This window comes from Phalacrocorax aristotelis, chromosome 3, assembly GCF_949628215.1.
Source record: "Phalacrocorax aristotelis chromosome 3, bGulAri2.1, whole genome shotgun sequence".
NCBI classification, from domain to species: Eukaryota; Metazoa; Chordata; class Aves; order Suliformes; family Phalacrocoracidae; genus Phalacrocorax; species Phalacrocorax aristotelis.
The window spans coordinates 83,421,355-83,447,221 of NC_134278.1; the positions used below are offsets into that span (position 1 = coordinate 83,421,355).

The window sequence follows — 25,867 nt, forward strand, 5'->3', positions numbered from 1 at the left end:
AACACAGCTGATTGCAGGAACTAGTGCTGTTTCTGGAGATTCATGGGCCGCAGGGCGCCACCAGTTCTGAAACCCCTCTGCCACAACCAGGTACAGGATGTGTTTAAGACAAACTACTAAAGTGAACAAGGCTGACCATGGAGCTACAGTGATGCAGATGAGGCAAATAATTAGGACCGTCCCTGTGCATGCTAAGTCCAGCTGCTTCCTCTGCCGCTGTGTGTATGTCAATGAATGACTCTGGCCCCACTGTATTTTTCATAAGCCAACTTTAAATTGCAATTAATAAAGGCATCTGGTTCTTTCAACCATTTCATTTTACTCAGGGAAGGCAGATATGACATGCTATCCCTTCCAATAGCTGTTTGGAGAGCTTCTTAGATGAAAGAAAGGGCAGAGAAAACAGTGCCTAATCAAATTTCTCCTGTAATCTTCTCAGGGATCTTTCTTCAGCAATGTAAAACTCACTTTAGCCTACAAGAAAGAGGCGTTTTCCTCCACTGAGGAACATGGCAGACACATATCTGGGCTATAAAGAACCCACATCAATTTAATGCTATAACGTAACACACAACAACCATAACATGATAATGCAGCTGTATTAGAAATCCCCGTTTCACAGGTCTAGAAATGTTCACAATGCTTTCATTGCACACCCTATGGCTAGTCTGTAGTGACAGGCTTGGGTGGAACTCCAGTGAGTGGAGGGTTTGAACTCTCCACGGTAACTTCAGCACTGGATTTCAGTACAACCCAGCTCCCTTTTGACGGCACAGATCCAGCCTGACAGGCCATCCCTGCGCTGTTTTTTTCCAAACGAGCCACGAGAAGTATGGGGGGGGAAGAGGTCCCCCCTCCCCGGTGGGGAGAGAGCCCCCGCCAAGCCTGGGACTCCACTAGGGCAGGCCCTCGGAGGCCGCGGGGCGAGGGCGGTCCCTGCGGGCTGCCGCTGCCCGCGGGGGGAAGGGAAGGGAAGGGAAGGGAAGGGAAGGGAAGGGAAGGGAAGGGAGGGGAAGGGAAGGGAAGGGAAGGGAGGGGAAGGGAAGGGAGGGGAGGGGAGGGGGAGGGAGGGGAGGGGAGGGGGGGGGAGGGAGGGGAGGGGAGGGGGGGGGAGGGCGGGCAGTGCTCTGCCGGCAGCCTCCCTCCTGCCCATACCTCCGGCGGCGGTGGCGGGGCGGGCAGCATGTGGGCAGCAGCCCCTCTCCTCCTCCTCCTCCTCCTCCTCCTCCTGGTGCTGCGGCTCTGGCGGCGCAGGGCGACGCCGCTGGAGGCGGCCGGCCGGGCCGTGCTCATCACCGGCTGCGATAGCGGCTTCGGGCACCTGCTGGCGCTCCGCCTCCACCGCCTCGGCTTCACCGTCTTCGCCGGGTGCCTCTGCCCCGGCGGGGAGGGGGCGCGGCGGCTGCAGCGGGAGGTCGGGGTCGGCGCCGGCCGCCTCCGCGTCCTGCGACTCGATGTCACCCGCGCCCGCGACGTGCTGGCTGCCAAGGAGCTGATCCTCAGCCACTTGCCCGAGCGAGGTGAGGTGAGCCCCAACCCCGCGCTCGGCCGGTCCATTCTAGCGTCCCCTTTCTAGCCCGAGAGGAAATCCCCGAGAGCGAGGGTCCCCGAGACCCCTCCGCAGGTATCCGACAGGAGGAAACGGCGGGGAAAGCGGAGAACAGCAAGTGTGGGCGCGCACAGGAGGTGGTGGGAAGGCGAGGTATTCCTAGGCATGACTTGTGAAAGGGGGAATAAAGAATGGAAATGCGGAGAGGGCCGCTGCCTTGCCGTACAGAACTGGCTGCTTCTTGGTGCAACTTGAGGTTTGTCGAGCTAGTCCGTGGGTGGGTTACTTAAAAGGAAGCCTGTCTATTATACACCCTACAGGGAGCGTACAGCCGGGAGAACAGGTAGACTTCAGCTTGCAGAATAGTTGCAGGCAACCTAAATTCTGGGCTGTCCCCTCAGAAGACGTGGCAGGGCACGGGTTGTCAGAGCACCGTTACCTCCTTTCCTGGTTAGGCTGCAGGGCAAGTATTACCCAGTACAATGATGGGGGATGCACGTGGCGCAGAGCAGGCTTACTCAGCCTCAAAAGTAAGATTCCCTCAGAATTACAAACGCTTCCTGCTCACACAGAGAGAATAAGTGGAGAGAATAAAGCACACAGAACGATAATGAAATGCAAGGCCTCTGCCTGCCTCGTTCATTAGCACATTGGGAAGGGGATGAAATGAGAAGTGAAGTAAGGAAAAGCATAGACACTGCTCATTAAGTACGTGTATTTATGGTTGATCTTGACCTTATCTGAACAAAAGGCAGAGCCTTCCCCTCTCAGGCTCTTTCTCAAGCTGCAGAGACAACACAAATGACTCGCAAAAGCCCTTACAGGCTCAGTGGGGATGGGGTCACCTGAAACTCTGGGTTACAGGTAATTTATCCCATAATTCTGGCAGCTTATGCAATGGCTGTGTTCACACTGTCATGTAGACTCTTGAGTCCACAGTTAGCACTAACTTGCTGGTCATCCTTGCTCCCTGTAGGTGTGTGGACATGCCTTTGGATCAAGGCAAATCACGCTAGAGACATGAGGGCTTGCTGGAGGGGCTGGGAACGACACTTCAGCACAGCTGGTGTGGGAATGCAGCGTGCACACAGCGTGCGCACAGACAGTGGTTTTCCTGGGTCTCAGTCAGGCCCTTACACCTGTAACACAGGGCTGGGCACACACACAGAGCACACATTTTCTGAAACCTTTTTCCATTGTCGGTCAGCTCTTCTGCTGCAGCATTTTGAGGGTATGCTGCAGAGGCAGAAAAGAAAACGTAATTTTATAGATCCAGATAGCACATACGCCATTTAGGAAAACTCCCAATTATCAAATAATCTTCCTCCTAAGTTTACTAAATAAAAAGGAGAAAAAGACTTATTTTAATGTCTGATACTAATGGAGTGAATGCCACAGGTTGTCTTCAGAATTTATAAAATATAGGGGCATAAATATTTTTATCTCAAATGTAATGAATCCATGAGGATACTCTACTTATGTAGAATCTTTAAGCAAAAGACTTTAAGCAAAAGCAGTAGGAGTGTTCCTTCTTGGCACCTCTGAAAATACGTGTTGTTTACTTTGGTATTTTAACTTTATAAGAACAATATCAATTTACGATTCAGCTCTCATATTAACCAATTTATTTGTTAAAGATGGGAATTGTAATTTTTTTTTTTACATTTGGGTCAAAGATTTTTTAAAATGAAATTCTTTTTCATTAGGAAAGAATTCTGAACCTTCTGTAATTGTGTTTATGTTCTGAAAGTAGCTAGAAGATGAGAAAAGTGTGCGACTGCAGAGACCATTTTATCTGCTACCCAAAGGTTCCCAAAGGGTTGTAAGTGGAGCATGCGCCTCCACGTCCCACCAGTTCAGGAATTCCCTGTTGTGAAACCTTAGGACCTTCTCTCTAGCGGATCACAGACAGCAGCATCCACAGCCTGCACCAGGAGACTGACCAGCCTGCAAATCAAGTGCAGTCAGACACTTGTAATAAGGAGAACAAAGAGCAGGCGGTGAGGCCAGTAGACTCTTTTAAATAAGCATTGGACAGATAGAAAATCTGCATTTGGTTTTTGCACAGACATTTCAAACTGATGTAGGAATCCAGGGTTGTGCTGAAAGGTTATAGTAGATCATAGGTTATCTTACATAAAAAGCTGTGAAAACATGTACCTTTAAAATACTTACTGGCAGTGTTCTGGATGTCCTTAAGTACCATTGGACAGTTCTGTCTCTCCCTCCCTCAGAACAGGATAATTATATCAGCAAGTCCCTGTAAAAACTGAGAAGAGGTATCTATCTCTGGGAATCACTAGGTGTTTGCTTAGGGATTGTTCCTTCTCTGCACTTTATGCCATTTTTACTATAACCAGTTTCACTCAGGTACCAAAGATTTTACATACGTCACACCAACATGGTGGACTTATAAATTCAGATCACTAAACTACTCCCATATCATTCAAAAAATGTCAGAAAGAAACCACTGCAGCAACCTCTGGGTTGAATGGTAAGTATGCAAAGGCATTCCAAACTAAAACTCCAGAAGATGTACCAAAACAATGAAGAAGCAGTTAAACAATGATCCCTTTTTGCATGCTGTGTTTAAATAGCTCAGAGTAAATCCTGGTAAAGATTAAATATTTATTCTTTATGATTACAGTGTCATCCTTTCCATGGATTCTGCATCTCAGACAAGTATGACTTCTTTGAATGTCAGACATTGGCAGATACGCTGTCTTCCAAGTCATCTTAATCTGACTGATAAGCCAAAACTTTGTCCTTTATCTTAAATCTTTTCCTGTAGTTGATGAAAATACACATTTTCTTGCATTTATTACATCTCTATACACGATTTTCCTCCTTTCAAACTGGCTGAATGCACTTGTTTCTGCTTGCACTTCCATAAAGCCTGTTGAGCCCGGTCAGCATCACATACTCTTTTGCTCTAGACACAATATATGGACAAAATAAGAGATCCTCTGTCCTGAAGAGTGTGCAATCTGCAATGGAGGGCTCTCTAGACAAGAAGCTGGCAACGAACAGGGGCGCAGAGAGCTCAAGTCCCTCCCGAATCTTGTTCTTCAGCAGATTTTAGTTGCTTCAAACCTAGACCCAAGTTGATCAGGCTGCAGGTCTACACTGTAAAGCCTGTATTTTTTGCCTAGAGTCCCAATGAAAAACCTGACCACCTAATTGTGGACTGCAGTGGATGAGTCTCGTGCTGTCCCACTGACTCAGTTCACTGCATGGAAAGGAATAAGAAATTCCTGGGTCTGGGGAGAATGAATCTAAGAAGCCTCACTCAGCAATTGCTGGTGGCAAGGGAAGTCAACCAGGATGGAGGAATACTGTGCTCTGGTATTTTCCTGTGCCCAGGATAATTTCTGCTTTCAGTAGACTATTCAGTATAAAATGTACAACTAAATCTCAGGAATGAAGCACAGTAATCCCTACACCTTCTAGTTACGCCATAACCATGAGATAATTAACTGAAGCTCCACCTTGTCTTCTCTTTCTCTGTTATGCAAGAGTAGAAATCCAAACTACAGGTAACACCTAGCTGGATGTTCTGCCGCTTCACAGTTTGTTTCCTTGTAAATATTTGTTCTATTCTAGACTGTGAAATTATGTCAGTCTGAAAAGGGTGGCACATCAGTTTCCATGGTATGTAGCTCATTCTCTAGAGCTAACTAACTGTCCCTCCACAAAAATCTGCTGGCTCTGATGCTTTTCTTTTTCGTTATTTGTTTTTATGGCTTCCAAGCCTATTAAGATGACTTTCTAAAATATTTAGAGTCCTTTCTTGCTTAAAAAGAACTTCTTGCACTTGCATGTTAAAACCAACATGAAGTAGACTGGGACTTTGGAGCATGTTGATTTGCAACTCTCTCAAGCTCTACAGCAAAACTTATTTTTTCCTGATTTGCTGCTTCTGTTTAAAACAGGAATGTCTCTTCCTCTCCTTGACTTTTGCAAGTGGGTTACATGTATCTAGCTGGAAGGGATGGATATTAGTTTTAGTCCTACCTCCTACTCCAAAGTTATTGAATACTCTTCTCCACTTAATTAAAATTTCCTATTCACAGAATCCACCCAGTAGGCCCATGGTACCATATTTTAGCTCAGACTTCCTGTTCAAATAGACTCATCCTCGCAGTGAAGACAACCACAGCATAATACTCCAAGCAAGGATGGTACGTATCTGAAAGTCAGCAGTCTCGGCTGATGCATTACTATGAACACCCTGCATTGCCACACACAGACTGGTTTGTTCCCTCTTCATTTTTCTCAACAGGAATGTGACAAATCACACTCCCCTTCCTCTGGCTGGTTTCCTTTAGTATTCAGTTGGGATCTTTCAGGAAAGAGCCTGTCATTTTTGCATGGTCTGAGGTTTAGGCAAGAAACTCCAAAGATCAGTGATACCAAGAACACGTTTGAGTTTTGAAAATTTGACCGAATTCAGATATTATCTGTGTGCAGGCACCTACATAGAAATTGCCTGATTTTCAAAAGGCTTTGCAAGCACACAGCTTGATTGGCTTGAATAGGAAGAGTACTTTTAGGAGTTTTTGGGAAAACATATGCGTTTTGGTCAACATGTCTTGAAGTAGCAATTATCTGGGAGGTTATGTGAGAGCTAGTGTTCTTCTCCTGAAAGCCTCACTAATCTTAAGTTAGGTTTCCAAAAGTGATTCTTTATATCCCCTGCTATATCTCTTAATCTTTGTCCTCAGGATCCATTTTCCCAATACAGAGATCAGTGAAAATCTCTTTGACATCCAGTTCTGCTTTCCAGTTTATTTATTCCCCGCCTGCTGTAGCATAGCCTAACACCCCTTTTCCTAAGCTGGGCTTGGATTGCATTCTGTTTTGACAGTCTGAGTGATTTTTTCCTTCCAGATCAAACATCAGCTGCTTTTTCCTAATGTGTCTGTGCATGGACATGCTGAGGAAACGCATTATCTTTTTCCTTTTGCTTTTCAATTCTCACTTGTGCCTTGTCCTTCTAGATTACCATCTAAGGACTATATTTCTCAGGTTACATGACCTGCCTTTGTCTAAAGAAATATATAATGTATTTTGTATGCACGTTTATAGCATTCATTTTTACCACAATCATTTCAGGAAAGGAAGACCAAAGCAGATTCAAGTACCCTGAGTACATAGCTGTTTCTCAGAAGACAGGAAATTTTCTGAAAAAGTGGCAGAAGGGGATAATGAACTGTTCATTATTTGAGTAGAATTTTGTGCATTGATTCAACTGAATAAAGTGGCAGGAAAATTTGTGGAAAATATAAGAACATTTCCCATTTGGGAATGCCAAAATATTCTAAGAGACAATATGTTTCTCTTGAGGGCAAATAAAATGTTTTGAGCTTGCCCTGACCAAAATTTCTTTTTATGTTTTACTTAATCTTCTCTTCAGAAAAATCTATTTCACTTTAACTCAAGCCAGTTTTTCTCCTCTTGACTTTTGATTTCGCCACTGCACAGAAAGAAGGAGCCTTATTCTGTGAACTCTGCCTGTTTACACAGGCCGGCCTCACCACTAACCACTGGGAATCTTTGAAGTGCATGAGGCAAATGGCTGGAGAGAAAACTTAAGCCTTGCAAGCTGAATTCTGTGTTTCACTGTTTAGAGAAAGAGGAAGAAAATCAATTGTCTGAAGTTTATTGGCTGTGTTTCTGAAGACCTCATGAATTCAGTGATATGTGGAGCAAGTGTTCTTGCTGTGCTGTGCAGGATGCAGTGGCAGAAGCAAAATTACTTTTTTTTTTTTAATTAGAAAAGGTGAAGCTGAGAAGAACAGAGAACAGCTTTTACAGTGATGCCAGGCTTTAGTTTGCCTTGTGTTAGAGTTAGGTTATGTAAAAATAAACCCGAGTACAGAGACCTCCAGCCTTAAGTAGAAACAGATGGAGTGTGCAGCTACTCAGTCCATCTCCAGATCAGATCCTGTGCAAGTACAGAAATATTGACAATTAGCTTTTACAGAGGTCTCTCTAATCCATTGATCTTGAAGCATTTTACAAGGAGGTCAGTGCCATGGAGCTAGTTCTATTTTAAGGAGGAGAAAGAAAGCCACAAAATGATGGAAAGGCTTGGAACAACAGGGCAATGGCAGGAGGAAGAAGGAAGTCGAGAGTGCCCAATTCCAGTGGCCAATTTTTTGGTCCATTTCCTCTCCTCAGTCCACTAACATTTGGGGCAGTAGAAAAAAAGTGAGTACACAGGAAACTGCTGCGTTACTAGGACAGCAGTCAGTCTGCATCTAAAGTTATAAGAGAGGACCACTGTCAAGGATTGCTGTGTGACTGACTGCTGAATAATGATTTATTCTCTTTGGAGGACAGTTATCTACGTTCTGTGTGGTAAACATCTGAATTTGCGTGTTTCGCTCTGCAAATGAGACATTCACTGAAAGAAATTTGTTTAAACACCAATTTCATTATGTAATACATATATGTTAGGAAAGCTTACAGAAGTCTGCTTTACAAACTAATTAAAAAAAAAAAGTCTGTTTCAGCTTTAACTATTGCGTTGTGAATGAAATCCTCTATTAGCAGTCCTTGGCAGGCCTCTGGAAGGACCAAGATACCAAGAAATCATTGCAGTAGCTTTGTCAGAGAAGATCAGAAGGAAAAAGAGTTCAGCGCAAGGGTTTCTGCAGGACTTTACCAGGGAGACCAAAGGTCCCCCTGAGAACATCTTTGCCACCACGGGTACAGGAGGCTACAACAGGGCTGGCATCACACCCATGCACAAACCCTGTATCCAGAGGATGGAAGAAAGGCACTGTTACCCACCCTGCCTCATCACAAACCGAGGCTTAGACGTCCTGTAGAAGGCAGGACAAAACAATCATTTGCTTCAGATGTGCACAAGAAATCTTTAAAAAAAAATGCATAAGCAAAATTGTCAAGGCCTGGTGGAGACAGGCTGCAAACTTTGCTATTTCAGTGCTAGTCAGGCTACCCTATGTACTGGTCACCCTAGAAATACCCTCAGTCAGGATTTGAGGACAGAAACAGGAATGTCTTCAAAAGCATTGTGTCATGTCACTCTCTGCTTTCCCATACATCTACAGATACATGTACAGATATATGTAGGCAAGAACAAGTCAGCCTGGCTTAATCAGCATTTACTCAGCACATCAGCTCCAAACTGTGAGCACTCTACACTTCAATGAAAAAGCACTTCCAGCTGTCGAGGTTATTAGCACCACACAGTGCTCACACAAAGCATTCTGTGGCTTTGGGCTGAAGGGCTTTCACTTTTTGGCAACAAAAAGTTGTGTCAGAAGGAGCTTTGGTGCCTATAAATTTCCACTTGTAAAGACTGGAATCTTACTGTGTTTCAGGGGGCTGGGCTCCTTAGCACGAAAACCCATTGTTATATGGGGAATAAAAAGAAAATAGTGTTAACCATTGACCTTACCCGATGCTGCGCCCATGTATGTGATTCTGGCTGATTTCAGAAGGAATTGAAGACTAAATCCTGGAAAAGGAGCCAAGACTTAGGCTCCTAAATTAGTCAGGCACTTTGAAAATACTACCCCTTAGCCTTTAGATTGCTTAATATAATTTTCACAAAGCTGCTCATAGCACATAGTGGGATGACAGTAATTAAAATATCGTGGTACACCACACTGGCAGTAAGATGTAGTCTCCTAGATCATGGTATTCATAAATAAGACAACTATAAAGTGAGTGATTATTAAATAGCACTGAGACTTATATAGTCCAGGTAATGGCCACAATTACATTCCTTCATTAAACAAAACATGCCTGCACTTATAAGTGCAGATAAGACAACTAAGAAGTTGTTTCCAAGGGTCCAAATCACTAGTGTTTTGTCACCTAATGGTAGTTGTTTTGCCGTGAAAAATGCTTGTTGAGACATTTCTCTTCCATAGGTTTCTGGGGGCTTGTCAACAATGCAGGAATATCAACATTTGGCGAGACAGGGTGGCTGTCTATGGAGAAATATGAAAAATTTGCAGATGTTAATCTCCTTGGGAGCATCAGGACAACTCTGGCATTTCTTCCCCTTCTAAGGAAATACAAGGGTAATGCTAATCCACTGTTATTTAGAGTGGTAGAATAATTAGCTTACTATAATCAGGGCAACGTAGCATCTATAAAAGAAGCCTTAATTGTCTTTCATTGAACTGAAATGACAGCCTCCTCCTGTGTGGCCTGAAAGAGCAACTTGATCCTGAAAAGAGGGTAAAGTCATAAGGGGAAAAAATAGCCTTAAAGGTTCTGTCTTTACAATACATAGACAAAAGTATTTACAAATAATGAATTATCTGGTTTTGACTCAGAAAAAAGAGATAAATAAATGCTTACAGTAGATCATTAAGCCCAGACAAGACTTTGTAAGCACTGACAATCAGAAAATCCAATAAACTCCTGCTTAACTTAGGCTTTACTGTTTTACTGTTTGGCAATTGCGAGAGGAAGGGTGATCATACAGAGATGAACTAGAGATATCCAGCTTCCAATTCCAAGCCTAGCAAGATTCTCTCTATGACCTTGGGCAGGAAACTTCAAGTATGTGAAACAGTGCTGTACAGAGATGCCTGGGTATCGAATGGGATAAATGTATTTGCACAGACATCCATATGTGTGGGCTTTATCCTTTCTTCTGAGAAGAAGTGGTTCAAATAGCCCTCTGCAGCATTGCAGCATGTCTTATTTGCTTTGCAGTTTGTTCCCAACCTTTCCCCATATATATTTGGGAAACAAAGATACCCTTTTCCTTTCTCCCTCTTTTGCTTAGCTTGTCTGTTTTAAGCTGTAAGCTCTTTAAGGTGAGGATTTGTTCTGTGTGTATACAGCATCAAGCACAGTAAGGGTTAGGTTTCATCTGGAAGCCCCAGATGTCACTGTTAGACAAAATTTTGGTAAGATAAAAGCATCCCCTTTTTGGCTGCTCTGTCTCTTTCTGCTTGGCTGCCTTCGTTTGATGGTATTTTGAAGCAAGAAGAAAGAAACTTTTAAATACTGGAAGTCAGATGTGATTTTGTAAAAGAATGTTCTATTGAATGTACTCAGTGAGAAACAATGAATATGTTATGTGGCCATTACATGGGGAGGCATCGGTTTTTTTCTGTCATGTCCTACTCTCTGCTTAAACTCTTCAATGCTGATCCACCAGAGGCATTTGTCTGACTCTCTGAATTGCAAAGGGTTACTTTGAAGTGAAAGGGACTAATTGTGTGTATGGTATTAAGCACATGCTTAAACTTTTAGAAGATTTGTGTCTGGATGGCTGCACATATCTCAAAAGGGCACTCTGCATCTTGCTCCTGGCTGTCAATGCTGACTTGCCTGCGCTCCATTTTCAAATCCCATCTATGTAGGAGAGGAGGCCAGGGCACTTCTAGGAAGAATCCTAGGTTTCCAATCTCCATCCTTGTGGGAACAGCCAGGACAGCTAAAGCTCATGTTTTTGGGGGCAGCAAGTGGCCTCTCCAAATAAAAAGCTGGAATTACGGATGTTAGAGCATTCTCCTGGGAAAGCTGGTTTTCAATTACTTTAGGCAAAGAGGGAAGTTAAGTGACATGCCCCACATCCTGGGTGTTTGCTCCAAATCAGTTAGCTACTGGATAAAGGAGGCAGAAGTCATCCTACTGTCGCTTACCCCATAGCTGTTTTCTGAAGGAAGGGGCTTACTGCCATTTTAGGATGAGCACCGGTTCCAAGAGAAACTAGGATTTTTAATATTAAGATTATTAGTACTTGTAAAGGGCGGCATTGCCTTCCAGCCTAGAATTAAACATCCTACTCTGAGAGGAGCAACATTCCCCCATAACTTTTCCAGATGGCCAGGCCAGCTGATATAGCATCTTGATTAGCAAGCTGGTAGTTGTTCTCCCATTATTGTATATAAGATTTATTCCAGACACTGTGTAGGAAGGCATGGAACCTGATTCAAAATATCAGATTTCACTGCATTCCCATGATAACCTTTTAATATCCCACAAGCCTATACCATTTGGTCAGATCCAGAGCCCAGACATTGTCTGCATCTGTGGCAGCAACAGGAGCACAACTACGTTCTCCGTATTGTTAGCAACAAGGCCATCTTCTCTCACACCTCTGGTATTTCTATACCCACATTGACATGTTCTTACTCTGGTATGCCTATATGATAGAAGTTAACAAGTAAACAACTGCCCAGTGCCTCAAATCAGAAACCTCTGCTATTTAACGCATGCCTGAATTCAGCAAGAGTTATAAAGGGGGAAAAAGCAGCACAGATCAGGGCAATCACAGCAAGGCAGTGTAAGGCTGCAGACATTTTGTCAAGTCACCTTTCTCTGGCAAAGCTTATCACTGTACAGTCTGATTTTGACTTTTTATGCACAGTTGTAAGCCAGGTTTCAGTGCAGAGGCATCATTAGCACTTAAAAAAATGGTATTAGTAGTCATATATACCCTGCAGAGAAAATCATCTACTCCTCTCCTCTGCAGTCCTCCTCCTATCACTAGTATGGTCTTTCATTACTATTTTTCAGTCTAAAGTTTTTAGGGAACTGCTTTGTTCCATCTCTTTCATCCTGTCTTGGACTCAGAAGGAATAAGCAGCACGTTGGGAATCTGTTACGCTTTGTCTAGTCCAGAATCTGTCACTAGATGGAAGAAAGGTTTTTCTGTGAAGTTCTCTGCTTAACAGAGCTGAGTGCACTTCTATGCTGGGACTCCGCACTTGCACAGCCCGGCTTTGGCATACTATGTAGTAAAACAGCATCATGCCAAATACTGCCTTATTAGCAGCTCAGAAGGCACAAATAAATCAATTCTATGTTAAAGACTGAGACTGAAGTTATGTTATTTGCACTATTTTCTTTCCAGGACGTATTGTTTTCATGTCCAGCATTACTGCCTATTTTACTCTGGGAAATGGTATTTATTCTATGACCAAAGCAGCTATTGAAAAATTCTGTGATGCTCTGAGACTGGAAATGAAGAAGTTCGGTGTCCAGGTAAGTGGTGTAACAAGTAACTGTTGTGTGAAACTCCCTGTGTTGTGGTTTAGCGGCAGCTCAGCCCCACACAGTCCCTCACTCACTCCCCCACCGGTAGATGGGGGAGAGAATCAGAAGGGTAATGCTCGTGGGTTGGGATAAGAACAGTTTAATAATTAAAATTAAAAGAAACAACAGTAGAAATGCAATGTAAAGGAGAACAACGAGAGGCGCAAAGCCCCGGGGGAGGGGGGAAGGGAGGGGAGAGGGGGAACGAACCGCCGAAACAAACCGCACGCGCCGCAGCCGCTCGCCGCCCGCCAACCCGACGCCTCCGCGCTGCCACTGCCCCGCCTCAATATATTGGTCATGGTGTCACATGGTATGGAATGAACCTGGCATTGGCCAGTCGGGGTCAGCCGTCCCCACCATGGCCCTGCCCCTCCCAGCCCCCCCCGCCACGCGGCAGAGCGCGGGAAGCTGGAAAGGTAGCTGACCCCCACAGTGAGGAGAATTAACCCCTTCTCAGCCAAAACCAGCACATTCTCCACCCCTTATTCCATACCATTTACACCATACCCAGGTCCCATATGATGCAATGCAACCGTACCAACCACCACCCCTCCCCTTCCCATCCTTTAACATACTACACAGACATCATTCCCTTAGTTCATGGACCTTCCCTGTAAAATGTCCATTAAAATGTCCATTGAGTTCACCCAGTCCATGACTCTGGGCTCCATCTGTTGTATCAGTCTTTCCGGGTGGGAGAGATGATGTGTGGCGGTGGGTTGCTGCATGCCGAGTCAGCCATCGTTCCGTCACTGCTGCACGGCTTTTTCCATAGTTGATCTTCCATGGGTTGGGAGGCTCGTACTCTGATATCATTGATGCAACACAGAGGTGACACGCAGTATTATATAGCAGTTCACATTGTGCCATTCAGTTCATTGACTGTTTTCACCCAAAATCAAATCCCCTTGAGGCACACATCGGATTTCTCCATCCTCCCGCATCACCCACCAAGTGCACCCAGGTCCTCGAGCAAAAGCAATCCCACGAATGGGTTTGCCTTTGCCGGAGGCAGGAAGAACCCAGACTGTTTTGCCCAGCATACTTTTTGTGTGCACTACAGGGACTCTATCCCCTTCCACAGTATGTAGGATTTCTGACTGGGCAGGGCCAGCTCGGTTGGCAGATCCCCTCGTGTTGACTAACCACGTGGCTTTTGCTAAATGTGTATCCCAGTGCTTGACTGTTCCACCCCCCATTGCTCTCAGTGTAGTTTTTAACAGTCCATTGTACCGTTCAGTTTTCCCAGAGGCTGGTGCGTGATAGGGGATGTGATACACCCAGTCAATGCCGTGCTCTTTGGCCCAGGCGTCTATGAGGCTATTTCGGAAATGAGTCCCGTTGTCTGACTCAGTTCTCTCTGGGGTGCCATGTCGCCACAGGACTTGTTTCTCAAGACCCAGGATAGTGTTCCGGGCAGTGGCGTGGGGGACAGGATACGTTTCCAGCCAGCCAGTCGTTGTTTCTACCATTGTAAGCACATGGCGCTTGCCTTGGCGGGTCTGTGGGAGTGTGATATAGTCAATTTGCCAGGCCTCCCCATATTTATATTTCAGCCATCGTCCCCCATACCACAGAGGCTTTACCCGCTTCGCTTGCTTGATTGCAGTGCATGTGTCACATTCGTGGATAACCTGTGCAATAATATCCATGGTCAAGTCCACCCCTCGATCACGAGCCCACCTGTATGTTGCATCTCTCCCTTGATGGCCTGAGGTGTCATGGGCCCACCGAGCTAGAAATAGTTCACCCTTATGCTGCCAGTCCAGATCCACCTCAGCCACTTCAATCTTGGCAGCCTGGTCTACCTGCTGGTTGTTTCGATGTTCTTCAGTGGCCCGACTCTTGGGGACGTGAGCATCCACATGCCGTACCTTTACAACCAGTTTCTCTACCCAGGCAGCAATATCTTGCCACAATGTGGCAGCCCAGATGGGTTTGCCTCTGCGCTGCCAGTTGCTTTGCTTCCATTGCTGCAGCCAGCCCCACAGGGCATTTGCCACCATCCAGGAGTCAGTATAGAGATAGAGCACTGGCCACTTTTCCCGTTCAGCGATGTCTAAGGCCAGCTGGATGGCCTTTACCTCTGCAAACTGGCTCGATTCACCTTCTCCTTCAGCAGTTTCTGCTACTTGTCGTGTAGGACTCCATACAGCAGCCTTCCATCTCCGGTGCTTTCCCACAAGGCGACAGGACCCATCAGTGAACAGGGCATATTGCTTCTCATCTTCTGGCAGTTTGTTATACAGTGGGGCTTCTTCAGCACGTGTCACCTCCTCCTCTGGTGATAATCCAAAATCTTTGCCTTCTGGCCAGTCCATAATCACTTCCAAGATTCCTGGGCGACTGGGGTTTCCTACTCGAGCCCGCTGGGTGATCAGTGCAACCATTTACTCCACGTAGCATCAGTTGCATGGTGTGTAGAGGGGATGTTTCCTTTGAACATCCAGCCCAGCACTGGCAGTCAGGGTGCCAGGAGCAACTGTGCTTCAGTACCAACCACTTCTGAAGCAGCTCGAACCCCTTCATATGCTGCCAATATCTCTTTTTCAGTTGGAGTATAGCGGGCTTCGGACCCTCTGTATCCCTGACTCCAAAACCCCAGGGGTCGACCCCGGGTCTCCCCATGTGCTTTCTGCCAGAGGCTCCAGGTAGGGCCATTCTCCCCGGCTGCAGTGTAAAGCACATTTTTTACATCTTGTCCTGCCCGGACTGGCCCAAGAGCTACTGCATGGACTATTTCTTGTTTAATCTGTTCAAAGGCTTGTCGTTGCTCAGGGCCCCATTTGAAATCATTCTTTTGCCGGGTCACTTGACAGAGAGGGCTCACAATCAGACTGTAATTTGGAATATGCATTCTCCAAAAACCCACAACGCCCAAGAAAGCTTGTGTTTCCTTTTTGCTAGTTGGTGGAGGCATGGCTGCTATTTTGTTGATCACATCCATTGGAATCTGACGACGACCATCTTGCCATTTGATTCCTAAGAACTGGATTTCTCGTGCAGGTCCCTTCACCTTACTTTGTTTTACGGCAAAACCAGCTTTCAGAAGGATTTGGACTATTTTCTCTCCTTTCTCAAAAACTTCTTCCGCTGTGTTGCCCCACACAATGATGTCATCAATGTATTGAAGGTGTTCTGGAGCTTCTCCCTGTTCCAGTACAGTCTGAATCAGTCCATGGCAAATGGTAGGACTGTGTTTCCACCCCTGGGGCAGTCGATTCCAGGTGTACTGGACGCCCCTCCATGTGAAAGCAAACTGTGGCCTGCACTCTGCTGCCAGAGGGATTGAGAAGAATGCATTAGCAATATCAATTGTGGCATACCACTTGGCCGCCTTTGACTCCAGTTCGTATTGAAGTTCTAGCATGTCTGGCACGGCAGCACTCAACGGTGGAGTGACTTCATTCAGGCCACGATAGTCTACTGTTAGTCTCCACTCTCCATTAGACTTCCGGACTGGCCATATGGGACTGTTAAAGGGTGAGTGGGTCTTACTGATGACTCCTTGGCTCCTCAGTTGGTGAATGAGTTTATGGATGGGGATCAGAGAGTCTCTGTTGGTGCGATATTGCCGCCGGTGCACTGTTGTGGTGGCGACTGGCACCTGTTGTTCTTTGACCTTCAGCAACCCCACCACAGAAGGGTCCTTTGAGAGACCGGGCAAGGTAGACAGCTGTTCAGTTTCCTCCGTCTCCAAGGCAGCTACACCAAAAGCCCACTTGTAACCTTTTGGGTCCTTGAAATACCCTCTCCTGAGGTAGTCTATGCCAAGGATGCACGGAGCCTCTGGGCCAGTCACAATGGGGTGCTTCTGCCACTCATTGCCAGTTAGGCTCACTTCGGCCTCCAATACAGTTAGCTCTTGGGATCCCCCTGTCACTCCAGCAATGCTGATGGGTTCTGCCCCTATATAGTTTGATGGCATTAAGGTGCACTGTGCGCCGGTATCCACTAAAGCTTTATACTCCTGTGGGTCGGACGTGCCAGGCCATCGGATCCACACAGTCCAGTAAGCCCGGTTATCCCTTTCCCCTACCCGGCTAGAGGCAGGGCCCCTCTAGTCCTGATCATGGCAGTCACAACTCACTTCCTGTAAATGTGAATCAGGAGTCCCTCTATTACACTTAGAAATAAAATCTGCGCTTCTACTCCTCTGTCTGGGGACTTGCTCGCTGGAGACTGGAGCAGCAGCTTTCCTGGAAGAGCCTCCCTGAGTGACTGTTCTTCCTTGCAGTTCATGTACTCGTGCCTGTAGGGTCGAAGTAGGCTTGCCATCCCACCTCATCATGTCCTCTCCGTGGTCACGCAGGTAGAACCATAGGGTGGCCCGTGGTGTGTATCCCCTTCTTTGAGCCAAAGGACGCTTATTCCTAACAGCTGAGACACTGCTCTGTCGAGGTGGGGAGTAGGACAGATCTTCTTTGAGTTGCTGGACCTCTTGGGATAGTTTCTCCACAGCAGAGACAAGCGAGGAAGAGATATTTGTGTCATAATCCCGGAGTCTATCTATCACCTCTGCCACCGTTGGTGTCTCGTCATCTTTCCAGGACATCACTGCCAATGAGTTTGCATGCGAAGATGGTGCGCTCCGTACAAACTTCCGCCACATGGGTCGTGTGCACTCGGCTTCATCTGGATCTTTGGATGACCGTTGATCGTCCAGGTCACCATAAATCACCTCAAACACAGCTAATTCCCTTAGATACTGGATGCCTTTCTCCATAGTTGTCCATTTTCCTGGGCGATATGTAACATCTTCTTTAAAGGGATACCTTTCCTTCACTCCAGACAGGAGTCGCCTCCAGAGGCTGAGGGCTTGTGGTTTTTTTCCAATTGCTTTGTCAACGCCCCCTTCCCCAGAAAGGGATCCCAATTGTTTGGCTTCTTTTCCCTCTAGTTCCAGGCTACTGGCCCCATTATCCCAGCATCGGAGCAGCCAGGTGACAATGTGCTCACCTGAACGACGGCTATCATCTTTTCACATATCTCGCAACTCGCTTAAGGACAGGGATCGGGTGGTCTCTATTTCATTTATTACTTCTCCCTCCTCTTCCCGCGATGGCCCTGGTTCTTCATCATCCCGTTCTAAACGAGTTGATGTCCGCTTCCAATATTTCGTCTTGTGTATGGGGGCAACTGATACTGGTACGGGTTTATCTTCTGAGCTAGCTCCGGTACTTGTTGTGGGGGTTTGAGTGGCTGCAGTGCCTGTTGTCAGGGCTGGATTGTCTACAGTGCCAGTCACTTTGCATTTCAATCCAGAGACATTCTCTTCCCCCTGGGGGCACTGAATACTGTTGAGCAGGGCTCAGTATGCATGGGCCAGACCCCAGCATGTTGCAGTTATCTGTGTCTCTCTGGAGTTCCCAGCGTAACAACATACTTTCTCCAAATATTCTACTAGTTTTTTAGGATTCTGCACTTGTTCGGGGGTGAAACTCCAAAACACTGGGGGTGCCCACTGCCCTAGGTATTTGCCCATGCTATCCCACATGCCCTGCCACTCGTAACTATCAAGCCTCGGGGCAGATTTCTGGGTGATATTCTTAAGTTGCTTAGTCAAAACCAAAACAACATGCCCAAAAACTAACAATAAGTGCACCTTAACCACCCAAGGATGTTCAAGATACAAAATCGTTGTTGTAACAAAGGCACAGACATCATAGAACAAAGTTGCAAAGGTACTATTCTGTATTTCCTCCATATAAAACCTCTCAGAGGAGGAGGTATAATTGCTAATTGCCTCAACAAGGTGGTGTCCGAAGTACAGTAACGGTTTCAGCAAAAACCCCAAATACCAGATAAAGCTGAAAACGAGTGTTTGTATAACAAATCTTGTAGGCAAAACATTACTAATCACAGCAGAACACAGCAGACTCAACTAACCAACACCGATTTTTAACACCAACTGCAAAAAGGACAACATGGTGCTGTGACCAGCAGCTGTTGTTATCTCCAACCCTTGAGCCCCACGTTGGGCGCCAAAATGACTGCTGTGGTTTAGCGGCAGCTCAGCCCCACACAGTCGCTCGCTCACTCCCCCACCGGTAGATGGGGGAGAGAATCAGAAGGGTAACGCTCGTGGGTTGGGATAAGAACAGTTTAATAATTAAAATTAAAAGAAACAACAGTAGAAATGCAATGTAAAGGAGAACAACGAGAGGCGCAAAGCCCCGGGGAGGGGGGAAGGGAGGGGAGAGGGGGAACGAACCGCCGAACAAACCGCACGCGCCGCAGCCGCTCGCCGCCCGCCGACCCGACGCCTCCGCGCTGCCACTGCCCCCCCTCAATATACTGGTCATGGTGTCACATGGTATGGAATGAACCTGGCATTGGCCAGTCGGGGTCAGCCATCCCCACCATGGCCCTGCCCCTCCCAGCCCCCCCCCCCCCCCCCGCCACGCGGCAGAGCACGGGAAGCTGGAAAGGTAGCTGACCCCCACAGTGAGGAGAATTAACCCCTTCTCAGCCATCATTTTGTGGGGAAAGAAGCGGCTTATACAAAGAATACCAGACAATGGTGTGAGGTTAGAAATTTTGGCAAGGGAACAAGAACAAGCCTACGCAAAATAATATCTAATCTTGTGCAAAGCAAGATCCATGCATCCAAATGAGAGAGAGAGAAATCAGAGCTGAATCCCTGGGTGCAGCTTCCCCTTGGAAAGGGGTGGTTTCTGTGGGGCTAATCAGTGAGCTGGAAATCACTGGGAACAGCAGATCTGGGTGATGTTTGCAGTTCTAGGAAGCTGGGGTAGTGCTCCTCCTCTTTGTGCCAACACTGTAACTTCCACCTGTTCTCCACATCCTCTGCACTGGAGAAACTTTCCAAGTCAGGCCTGCCTGAGCAGTGATGTGCTCCATGAGGAACATGTAACAGTACCAGGTAATCGAAACTTTCTCTGGGGTGATTGCTGGAACAAAGAGCCTGGGTGGGAGCAATGTGCAGCAAAAAGGAAGGCTTGTCACCTACCAGAGGGATTCTTTCTCTCTCTTTTCTCTCACAGCATCAGTGCTTAAAAGCTCCTTCCTTTTTGTGGGAACAGTTATGCTGCAAGAGGCAGTATTGTGCAGAGTAATTATGTTTTTATTCTCTTAACCTAAGAGGCTCTAAGCATGCTCTTAGTGCCCTGTCTAAGCAACACTGATAGTCAAGCCTGAAGCTTAGATCAATAAGTAGCTTCACTAGGCTTTGTCCTTGGAGTCACTCCACTGCTGAAACACTCTTCTCAAATGCTAAAAAGTCTTCCCTAGAGGATTTACATTGGCGTACTCTTTACGTATACATATTTACAGCACTGTTCCTAAGCTTTGCGTTAGAAGAAATTACAGTTATGAGTCTATTAAGTATCCCTCTTGGATAAGTACAAAATGCTATAAAATGCAAGTGATTTTACACATCTTAATACCACACAGCGTGATGAGGATTTGAACAGATTAGCTGAGCACAATCTCAAATGCATGGAAGAGCTTAGTTTAACAGGTTAGCTACTCTGGTCGTTTGGGGATTTTTACTGCTACCCCAGCCCTGGAATAGCCCAACACACAATACAGCGAGTCAGGCTGACAAACATTTCCAGACTATGAGAGTTATTTTTCTGTTTCTCACTGTATGCAAGACACTGGCTAGCATTTGTCTTGGAACCTACTGTGCAGAGAGCCTGCAGAATACATGGTCTCTCTTCCCTGTGCTCCCCTCCCCTGCCTTGTCATTCCCTTTGTCCTTTCAGGAGAAAGTCACCCAGAGGTGGCAAGGAACAGATGGAGCTATGGCTCTGTCCCACTGAACTCTGGCCAGGCAAGCTGGCTGCCAGAAGGAAACAAAGTGTCTTTTATTGGAAAGGAGGCTGCAGAAAATCAAGGAAGGGAAAAAAAGCATCATCTCTCCTTTTCTCCTAGCCAACTCCAAAAAGCTCCAAAACATGAAGTTTTCAAGCCTCCGTTGCTTAAAACAAACGTGGGAAGTTTACTATTGGCATTGGTTTGGCTAATATTAAATGCTTTTGAACATAGCACCCAAAGGGAGGGCTCCAAAAGATGCGCTGTGACAAACCTACCTGAGGCAGCATAAGATGCCCCTGCTACACATGCTCTCTGCTGGAGCTTACCTGCATCCCCTCCTGCTCTCTGCATATAGCTCCTCAACCACTCTGGTATGCAGCGTGCTGGCTGCCATGCAGGCTGAGAGGCAGGCATGAGGTGGTACTGACACACAGGTAGTAGCCTCTGGTACATGGGCTGGGTGGCAGATTGGAGCCATTAAGGTTTTATATTACTACAGACTTTCCAGAGAATGCTTGTCAGATCCCCAAGTCTCCTACATAGCTCAGTGCAGTTTTTCCTCGCCCTGTGTTGTTGTCTTTAGAAATCCAGTCAGTTAAACACCATGGAGTTTATATATTGCATATCTACAAATAGTTTGAACAAGCCCACTGCTAACTGAGGAAAAGCATGCATACTGTGAGTATGCAGAACTCTCAGAAGTTTGAGCAACAACAACATGTGCAAAGAAAACAGGCAGAACAGCAAAGGATTTCTTTGCTTTCAATTTAAACCTACATGCACAGAAATCCACGGATATTTGCTAATGACTTCAGTGAGAGCTAGACCAGGACCTTTACCCCTCTGTACTTGGCTGACAAGGCCTGTTTTCCTTTTAATTATATCTGCTTGGGGAAAATAGCACTTCTTTCCCCAAGAGCTTCTAATTTTCTTTGATATCTCCTTTTGTCCCAAATTGGGGCAAAAAACCCCATTCCTTGCAAGATTCACCACTGAGTGAAAAATCCAAAGTATTCCACTTTGTAGACATCAAATTCATACTGAAATGCTTTGTCTCAGTATTGTCAAAACATTTATACCATTAAGCACTCTATAAAAATCAAAGATGCACTGTTGCATTCTGTGAAGGTATGCTGAGTAATCAAAACAAGAACATTAACATCAGAGCAAAATGAGGAAGTCAGAATAAAGCACCTCTGCAATCTTAAGTGTTTAACAGGAATATATTTTATTTCAGTCAAGTTTTCAAGGTCAAAATTTCAACAAAGCAGCATTTTCTGGAATAAGCCTGTCTGCAGAAAGCTTTTGATCTGTTTTACTGACGATAGTATTTAATTGAATTCAGAATGACTGATTGCATCTTGATAAGTTTTACATCTTGCTTTTAGGTCTGCATTATTCAGCCAGGAAATTATGCACGCTCTACAAAAATTCAGCCACCAATCAGTGCCGAAGAGATTTGGAATGAACTCAGTGAAGAGGAAAAAGCAGCTTACAATAAGGAGTATGTTCAAGAACGCGCAAACTTTTTCAACAGCATACTCAGCGAAGGAAGCGCTAACTGCAATGAAGTCATAGATGCTATGGTAGATGCTTTAACATCTCCTGCACCCAAGGCGCGTTACATGGTAGCAAAGCTGAAGGAAAAAGCACTGGTGTTTGTGTGTGCTTTATTCCCGACTGTTGTAATGGATTGTGTTTTGTCTTACGCTATGAGTAAAGTAAAACTTGCATAGCCTATGTTGGTAATATTCAGTGTCTCAGGCGGGGCACTTTTTTAAAAAATGCGAAAGCCAGGGCTGAATCTATTGCCCCCAGAAATCAGTAGAATAGCATCAACTATCTGATACAAACTTTGGAAGATCTCCCTAGTCAGAACTGTCACTTATTCGTAGGGAAAAACATACAGGACCCCACGTATAATTTATATATTTGTCAATGTAACTTTATTTCTCCCATGTGGAAAAAAAAACTGGCCACTTATGCTGCTTTAGGTATTGCCTAGAAAATTTAATGCAGCTTTTTCTAATGCAATACCAGGTTACTGTGTAACAGTCATGGTCGAGACAAAGGGGAGCATATCCTACAGGGCAACTGCACACCTGAAATCATGACAGCAGAGGTGAAAATACCTTATCTGTAGGAACCCAAATACTAATTTATTAGGGGTGATGGGAAGAGGTTAATGGAAAAGCTAGGAATGAGCAATAGACCTTGAAATACTTTAGTTAAGTGGCTGTAGAAAGTTAGGAAGTGTCGAATAATAGAGATGTAAGGTGTTCGGGATAACTCTGTACAAAGCCCATATATCATGGACTTTGGAATATAAGTAGCATATTCCATTTACAAATGAATATTCAATCCTAAATAAACTCCATCTTTTATCTAATGTCTGGATTAATCAATGTGTTAACCTAAGGTGCAGAGAGCTAAACACCAGGGCGACAGCTACCAGTATGCAGGAGCAACCTGTAGCTTAGAAAGGATATATTCAGCCTGGAGCTCTGGTTTTGCTACTATTATAGGGAATAATGTCTGATTAAAAAAATATCTATTAACATGAACAGGAAAGCTTTAGTAACATGTATCTATGAGAGTAACTGAGCACAGTGGCTTCATTAGCAGTCTCCTACTAACTGTTGTGGAAGAGATTGCCAGTTTACACATACACAGTTTGCAATTTGGCTTGGTTGTGGCATTGCACAAAATCCAAGGACTCTGGAACCAGAAGATCTCAGAATAGCTGGGGTCAACTGTGCTGACACCAGTAGATACAGGGCAGCAGCATGGAGCGTTGGTCTCCCCCAGGAGGTGCCAGACCTCCCATATCAAACCGAAGACTGCTGTAAGTTGACCTAGTTAACTTTTTGGTCTGATCAAGAAATTGCATCCTATACCTGGGTAGTCTTTCCTAATGTATTTGATTAATTATTGAGAAAAGTTACTCTCTTGTGGTAGGTAATTGTGCGGTCTGAGTCAGAGCAAACAGATTGATTCTTCCAGGTCCTCTCCTGACACATTCAGCAGTGGAACAGCCATCTTCCTGCACATGTTTGAGATTGTGGAACATCTTACTTCTCTTTCCAAATGCTGGACCCACCCCTGTAGCTGGCATTAGCAAGAGGACAGGCAAGGGCTCCCACCTGTTCCACAGCCTGTCAACAGCAAGATAATCAGACGATTATCATCCACTCTCCTCATTTAACCACAACTGAGCAAGGCCAAGCAAGGGAATAGGAACAAGGCTTATTCCAACTGAACCAATTGATTTCTTGTATAGGAATTCCCCCTGCTTGACCTCAGGGATTTCAGCAGCCTTACAACTTTGGAAGAGTTGTTCTCATGCTCTTAGCCGTTCTTTGTGCAGATTACCCTTCCTTACAGTAAGGAGCACTGAACTCAACAAGCAGCTTTGAAGCCCAGATGTTTACCCATCAGCCCCTCAATACATGTGCTTCTCTCTGCCTCAAGTCACTTTTCATTACATGGCCTCCCTTCTATTTGCATTTCTAAGAGCTACTGCAGTAAGTTGTTCTTAAGAGCCAGCACCACTAGAAGTTCTGCCTTCCAGATCCGACAGCATGGAATAACTTCGAACTGAAAATTCCTCCTTTATTTGCTGTGTATGTGGTGAAGCATGTGATCAGTATTTCAGTAGCCTCATGTAACATCAGATGAGCAACACCCCAGAACATTTATTCCTTTATCTTGAAAACTAAGAACTTGCAGTGTGCAGTATCTCACATGGGGCACAGTGACAGGCCATATGAGAACAGATGGGACAAATGAAGGCAGTTCATATTTTCATTGCTGTCTAACCTGTCAGCGTGGAAACAAACTGAAAAACAGCCACAAAATCATTATCTTTCATCTTCCCCCTCAGGTTTTTAATATTATGATCTGCATATAAAGAACTAATCAAGAGAGTCAGAGCTTCAGTTATTAGCAGGCCTGATGCACTCCCACTGAAAGTCATCTGGAATCCTCCCACTGAGTTATATGTGTTCCAAGGCACAGACTTAGACAAGTACATGTAAAAACAAAAAAAAAAGAAATGGTGATGAAAGGGGTGCAGTACTCCCTCCTCCACAGGTCTTGTAGGGTACAGAAGTTGCAGGATTAGTAACAGAAGCTTTTAGTGAACAAATGTTGCTAACCAAGTCAGTGATGAACTCCGAGGGCCCCCAGAGCTGCCAGCTCTTCAGCTGAACTCCTGCCCACCTATGTGTCACTGGAGAGCTCACCTGACTCTAGGGATCCCTGCCCTCATCCTGGCCCATGCAGTACCTGGGAGCACGTGCTGGGAAGCACACAATTGCTGGACTGCCCTACCATCCCTTTTGTTATTTTGCCACCTTGTTGGGTGAGGAGAGCCTCCCTCTTACCCAGTAACCCTGAAATCACCTTCACCTCAAGTCAAGTTAAAGTGCAGACATATACAAGAAGCCTGTATTTATAACATCCAAAATAAACATGAGTTACAGTGTTTTAAGAAAAACTTAGGTGACAAAAATAAAAGAGAAAAAACCCCACCCTCTTGACACTACTCTTAAATCTGAAATGCTCCTCTCCCAATACCCAGCTAACCTGCTGCAGACACTTTCCTGGGATTGTTTTTCCATATAGTGTTCATCTCGGATTGCATTCAACAGAGAACTTCTTGGCAGAGCACATTAGCTTTTGTTGCTGCTCGTCTTTTATAAGGTCTGCTGACAGTTTGAGAAAAACTTAATTTTTCCCTTGAAAACCACCACCACCAAAGAGACGCAGCTTTCCTCCCAAGTATCTTGTCCAGGGACACAGTATCAGGGACCTAACAAAGTACCTAAGCAGACATGATACCACAACAGGTTATGGAGTACTCTAACTGTATGAACATGCACACGGGTTTTACAGAGGCTTAGTCAGGAGGTAAATTCCAGCCATTGTGGGGCTTTCTTACTAAGCACTTACTTCACTAATTTATGGATTTTCTGTTCCTATGCAAGGGCTTATTCCTAAAAGCACACATTAATTGACAGAAAGAATGAGCATTGCTTTTGACAGTAAGCAATTAGAGTATAAACAAGAGCAAAAAAGTTAAGCTAAATCAGTTCAGTAAGCTGTGCATTGATCTGAGTGACATTAACACCTTCATACAGTGTCATCAAAAAAGAAACACGACAACTCCCCATGCCGCAAGCTGTTCCCGTGGGTAGAAGAGCTGGACCTCTGCACTCATGGTCAGTGTTGCTGTGGGTATACACACACATATCCATGAGCAGCTGCAGCAGCACTTGGCTCCCACTGCAGTGTTATGGATGGGCAAGGCAGAGAGTTTTATTGACAGTTAGCAATATTAACACCATAATTTGATCTTGTGCTCCCTCTGTATCTCACAGCTAACTGAAACACTCCAGATGACCTTCAGAATTAGGCAAATGTGTAAGTTCCTGTCATTCTCCCAAGGTGGCAAACCTGAACAGGGCGATTTTGGATGTAATGCACCATGCAGCA

The 25,867-nt window shown here is 45.4% G+C and overlaps 1 protein-coding gene across 1 annotated transcript; it reads left to right on the top strand.

Moving 5' to 3' along the window:
- Positions 1-1,171: 1,171 nt before the first annotated feature.
- On the top strand, positions 1,172-22,758 carry LOC142055787 (D-beta-hydroxybutyrate dehydrogenase, mitochondrial-like). The gene is made up of 4 exons (XM_075089871.1): positions 1,172-1,520; positions 9,457-9,609; positions 12,405-12,535; positions 21,760-22,758. The coding sequence occupies exons 1-4, from the start codon at positions 1,184-1,186 to the stop codon at positions 22,105-22,107; spliced, it is 969 nt and encodes a 322-aa protein (XP_074945972.1). The 5' UTR covers positions 1,172-1,183; the 3' UTR covers positions 22,108-22,758.
- The last annotated feature ends 3,109 nt before the right edge of the window (positions 22,759-25,867 follow it).